Source organism: Ailuropoda melanoleuca, chromosome 10 (genome assembly GCF_002007445.2).
Source record: "Ailuropoda melanoleuca isolate Jingjing chromosome 10, ASM200744v2, whole genome shotgun sequence".
Classification (NCBI taxonomy): Eukaryota; Metazoa; Chordata; class Mammalia; order Carnivora; family Ursidae; genus Ailuropoda; species Ailuropoda melanoleuca.
The window spans coordinates 81,568,493-81,574,492 of record NC_048227.1 but is presented as its reverse complement, the minus strand read 5'-3'; the positions used below and the strand labels follow the sequence as shown (position 1 = coordinate 81,574,492).

Below are 6,000 nucleotides of genomic sequence, written 5' to 3'. Positions count from 1 at the left end.
CCATTTCTGGGTTCTCTATTCTGTTCCATCGGTCTATGTGTCTGTGTTTGTGCCAGTACCATGCTGTCTTTGTGGTCACAGCTTTGTAGTACAGCTTGAAATCCGGCATTGTGGTGCCCCCAGCTTTGTTTTTCCTTTTCAACAATTCCTTGGCTATTCGGGGCCTTTTCTATTTCCACACAAATTTAAGGGCTATTTGTTCCAGTTCTTTGAAAGATGTCATTGGTATTTTGATCGGGATAGCATTGAAAGTGTAGATTGCTCTGGGTAGCATGGACATTTTAACTATGTTAATTCTTCCGATCCATGAGCANTATGTTAATTCTTCCGATCCATGAGCATGGAATGTTTTTCCATCTTTTTGTGTCTTCTTCAATGTCTTTCAAGAGTGATTTGTAGTTTCTAGAATATAGATCCTTTACGTCTCTGGTTAAGTTAACTCCAAGGTAACGTATGGTTTTTGGTGCTATTGTAACTGGGATGGATTCCCTAATTTCTCTTTATTCAGTCTCATTATTCCTGTATAGAAATGCAACTGATTTCTGAGCATTGATTTTGTATCCCGCCACATTACTGAATTGCTCTATAACTTCTAGTAGTTTGGGAGTGGATTCTTTTGGGTTTTCCATATAGAGTATCATGTCATCTGCGAAGAGAGTTTGACTTCTTCTTTGCCGATTTGGATACCTTTTATCCCTTTTTGTTGTCTGATTGCTGTTGCAAGGACTTCTAGTACTATGTTGAATAATAATGACGAGAGCAGGCATCCTTGTCGTGTTCCTGATCTTAAGGGAAAGGCTTCCAGCTTCTCCCCATTGAGAATGATATTTGCTGTAGGCTTTTCATAGATGGTTTTTATGAGATTGAGGAATGTAGCCTCTATCCCTACACTCTGAAGGTTTTTAATCAGGAAAAGATGCTGCATTTTGTCAAATGCTTTTTCTGCATCTATTGAGAGGATCATATGATTTTTGGCTTTTTTCTTGTTGATAAAATCTATCTGTCAAAAATCAGTTGACCATGAATGTAAAGCTTTATATCTGGGCTCTTAATTATATTGCATATAATTCCATATGCCTGTGTTTATATCAATTGGTTTTATATTGTTTTATATTCAGATTGTTCATTCCTCAGGTATAGCAATATACTTGATTTTTTATATTGATGTTGTATTCTGCAACCTTGTTGAATTTGTTTATTCTAAAAGATGTTTTGGGTTTTGTTGTTTGTTTTGTTTTGTAGATTCCCTGAGATTATCTATATACAAGATCATGTCATCTACTAATAGAGGTAGTTTTACTTCTTCCTTTCTACCCAAATGCCTTTTTATTCCTTTCCTAATTATCCTAGCAAGAATCTCCTGTTCAGTGTTGAAGTGTCTTGTTCCTAATCTTTGGGGGAAAACTTTCAGTATTTGACCATTAAATATGTTAGTACTAGGTTGTGTATTTTGTACATAGCCTGTATTAGGTTGAGGAAGTTCCTTTGTGTTCTTATTTTGTTGAGTGTTTTATCAAGAAAGGATGTTAGACTTTGTTAAATGCTTTTGCAGAATCTATTGAGAGAATTGTGTGGGTTTTGTCCTTAATGCTATTAATATGGTCTTTTAAGGGCATCTGGGTGGCTCAGTCTGTTAAGTGTCCGACTCTTGATTTCAGTTCATGTCAGTATCTCAGGGTTGTAAGATAGGCCCCACGCTGGGCATGGAGGCTGCTTAAGATTCTCTCTTTCCTTCTACACACCCCTCTCTAAGAAAAATATATAAGATAGATGATAGATAGATAGATAGATAGATAGATAGATAGATAGATAGATAATCTTTTACACTGACTGATTTTCGTGATAAACCGACCTGTCATTCCTAGGATAAATTTCACTTGGTTATGGTGGATAATCCTTTTTACATGTTGTGGATTCTGTTTACAGGTATTTTATTAATGCTTTTACATCAATATTCGTAAGAAATCTTAGTCTGTAGTTTGCTTATCTAGTTTTGGGATCATGGTAATACTGACTCCATAGAATGATTTGGAAAGTGCTCATTTCTCTCTCATTTTTTGGAATAGTTTGTGAAAGATTGATGTTATTTTGTCTTTAAGCATTTGGTACAATTCACCAATAATGCATACTGCATGTGGGCTTTTCTTTGTGGGAAGTTTTTTGATTGGTAATTCAGTCTCTTTACCCTTACAAGTTTATTCAGATTTTCTTCTTCTTCAGTCAGTTTTGTGTCTTTCTAGGAATGTATTCGTTTTACCTAGTATACTTATTTGTTAGCATACAGTTGATAATAATAGCAGTCCCTTAGTATCCTTTTTATTTCTCTAAGGCCAGTTCTGCTCTCTTCTTTCATACTTAATTTTATTAATTTGACTGTTACCTCCCATCACATGGTCAGTCTAGTTAAAGTTCTTTTAATTTTATTGATCTTTCAAAGAACTAATTTTTGGTTTTATTAATTTTATTTTTTCTTTTTCTATTTGCTATCTCATTTACTTCCATGCTAGTGTTTATCATTTTCTTCCTTGTGTTTACTGTACATTTAGTTTTATTTTTTTTTAGTTTTAAAGTATAATATTTGATTATTGATTTGATATCTTTCTTCTTAATAAAAGCATTTACAGCTACAGAATTTCCTCAGATCACTGCTTTTTGTTGCATTCATACGTTTTGGCCTATTATGTTTATTTTTTTGTCTATCCTTTCCTGATTTCCCTGGTTGATTTCTTTTAGATCCATTGGTTATTTAGGAGTGTGTTGTTTGATTTCCACACACTTATGAATTTCCCAAAGGTCGTCTTGTCACTGATTTCTGTTTTCATTTCATTGTGGTTAGAGAACATGCTTTCTATGATTTCAGGGGTTTTTTAAAAGGCTTATTTTGCAGCCTAGTACATAGTCTATCCTAGAGAATGTTCTGTGTGCATGTAAGGATATGTACTCTGCTTTTGTCGGGTGCAGTGTTCTATAGATATCTGTTAGATCTAGTTGGTTTAATAGTATTGATTGTTTCCAGATCAATGTTGGGCCTAGTTTTCCTCACTGTTGAAAGTGGGGTATTGTGGTCTCCAACCATTGTTGTGGAACTGTTTCACATTTTAGTTCTACCAGTTTTGCCGTATGTACTTAGAGGCTGTATTAGGCACACATATATTTATACATACTTATGTCTTCCTGATTGACTGACTTTTTTATCATTTCAGATGTTCTTCATTGTCTCTTCTGACAATTTTTTTCTTAAATTCTGTGCCTGATATTAGAATAGCAACTCCAGCCCTCTTTTGATTTCTGTTTGTGCGGTTTATTTTTTCATCTTCTTTAATTTTTTTTTGTCTTTAAATCTAAAATGTGTCTCTTACAGAAAACATACAGTTGGATCATTTTTTTTCCCATTCTGATAATCTGTATTTTCTGCTTGGAGCATTTAATCTATCTGCATTTAGAGTAATTACTGATGGGGTAGAATTAAGTCTGCAATGTGGTTGGGTTTTTTTGGTGGTTTTTTTTTTTTTTTTTTTTTTTTGAGGGAGAGAGGTCAGGGGAGGGGGAAGAGCAGAGGGAGAGGGAGGAGGAGAATCTTAAGCCGGCTCCACACGCAGCATGGAGTCTTATGCAGAGCTCCATCTCACAGATCTCACAACCCTGAGATCATGACGTGAGCCAAAATCAAGACTTGAACGCTTAATCGACTGAGCCACCCAGGCACCCCAGTTTTGTTTCCTTTTTTTTTTTAAAGATTTATTTATTTATTTGAGAGAGAACATGAACGGGGTTTGGGGGTAGAGGCAGAGGGAGAGGGAGAAGCAGACAAGCAGACTTCCCATGAGCAGTGAACCTGGTGGGGCTTGATTCCAGTACCCAGGGTCACGACCTGAGCCAAAGGCAGACACTTAACCAACTGAACCACCCAGGTGCCCTCCAGTTTTGTTTTCTTTATGTCTAATATATCTTTTTGTTTTTTTATTCCATTATTGCTTGCTTTTTTTAGTTAAATTAATATTTTTCACTATACCATTTTAATTCCCTTTTTCTTTTTTATATACTTTCTTTGAGTTGTTTTCTTAGGAGTTACCCTGAGAATTACAGTTAACATTTTAACTTAAAACAATCTAGTTTAGATTAATATCAGCTTAATTTCAGTAGTATGTTAAATCTTTGCTGTAATAACAGCTCTTTTTCCTTTTGTCTCCTTTATGCTATTATTGTTACTCAGATTATGTCATTATAAGCTCATCAACACATTTTTATAATTATTTCCTTATGAAGCTGTCCTTTAAATCAGATGAAGTTACAAAAAAAAATACTGTCTTTTATATTTACCTATGTATTTACCTTTTCTACTGCTCTTTATTTCTTCTTGTAGATTTGAGTTACTGTCAAAATGCCCTTGTTGAAACTGAAGGGCTCCTGTTAGTTTTTCTTGAAGGGCAGATCTGCTAGATATGATCTCTCTGTTATCATTTATCTGGGAATATGTTCATTTCTCTTCCGTTTTAAAGGATAGTTTTGCTGCATGTTGAATGATAGGTTGAATCTTCTTTCAGCACAAAATGTGGAAAGCCTATTCCTACAAACTTTTGACCTCCAAGATTTATGATGAGAAGTCTGTTGTTAGTCTTTTTGAGACTCCTTTCTATATGATGTGTTGTTTCTCCCTTGCTGCTTTCAAGATTCTTGGTCTTTCTCTTTCATCAGTGTGACTGTGATAGACTATGATATTTCTAGATGTGGATCTTTTTGAGTTTATCCTGTCGGAATTTGTTTAGCTTCTTGGATGTGCAGATTAATGTTTTTCATCAAATTCGGGGAGTTTAGGGCCATTATGGATTCAAATATTTTTTTCTCCCCTTTCTCTCTTTTCTTTCCTTCTGGGATTCGCATTATGTGTATGATGGTACAGTTGGTACCCCATACATCTCTGAGGATCTGACATTCTTCTTTTTTCTTTCTGTTCTTCAGACTAGGTAATCCCAATTTACTTATCTTAGAAGTTAACTGATTCTTTCCTCTACTAGTTCAAATCTCTTGAACCCCTCTAGTTAATACTGTACTTTTAATCTCCAGAATTTCTATTTTACTAATAATTTCTGTTTTTTATTGCTATTTTCTATTTGCTGTGATATATATGTGTGTGTGTGTGTATATGTCATATATATATATATATACACACATACTTACTTTTTTTTTTTTTTTAAATCTAGTAAATCTAATATCTGGGCTTTCTCAGGGACAATTTCTGTTGACTTATTTGATTCCTGTGTAGGGTTATACTTTACTGCTCCCCTTTGTGTATCGTAATTTTTTGTTGATAACTAGACATTTGAAATGGTATAATGTGGCACATCTGGAAAATTAGATTTTCTACACCCATTCCCCATGCCTTGTCATTTTGTTATTGTTACTGTTAATATTTATTTAGGTGGTGACTTTCTTGGAGTAATTCTATATAAAGTCTGTATTTTTTGTGTTGTTTGACCACATAAATGTCTGTTTGGTTAGCTTAGCGGTCAGCTAATGATTGGATAGAAATTTTCTTAAATGCCTGGAACCAAATTCTGTAGCCTTTTCCAAGGGGTTCTGTGTGTGTGTTGGGATTTGTTTTCATTGCTTCAATAGGCAGTTAATAACTCAGCCTTACTTACACTTCACTTTCTGCTTGTACAAACTGTCAAGGTTAACCAGAGATGAAAAATTAGAGCCTCCTCTGGGCAGACACGCAGTCCTGCACATGCACTTGGCCTTTAGGTTTCCAGGAGTGTTGGAGCTTTTCAGAGTATCCTATAGACATGTCATTTCCCAATTTTGCCTTTTAATTTTTTGGCCAGCTCCTTATTTATCCTAACTCATATCATCACCTAAGTTGCCACTGATTGTTTTTGACAAATGCCCTCAAGATACAGCTGTTCACACTGCTGGCTCTGAGTCACACCAAATAAAGACAAGCCCAGAGAATGGAACGTTACAGAGTTTTTGGGGGCTGCCACATAGGTCATATAGTGG

General features: G+C 35.0%; 1 protein-coding gene across 7 annotated transcripts in view; it reads left to right on the top strand.

The window, feature by feature from the left end:
* Positions 1-6,000, top strand: part of AHI1 (Abelson helper integration site 1) — a 215,374-nt gene that overhangs the window by 145,931 nt on the left and 63,443 nt on the right. The window contains exon 23 of one of the 7 annotated variants that reach the window (XM_034669177.1): positions 1,243-1,290. The exons of the other annotated variants lie outside the window; for them this stretch is intronic. Within the exon in view, the coding sequence (XP_034525068.1) occupies positions 1,243-1,251 (9 nt within the window). The 3' untranslated portion in view covers positions 1,252-1,290. The remainder of the gene's footprint in view (positions 1-1,242; positions 1,291-6,000) is intronic. 7 annotated transcript variants of the gene reach the window in all.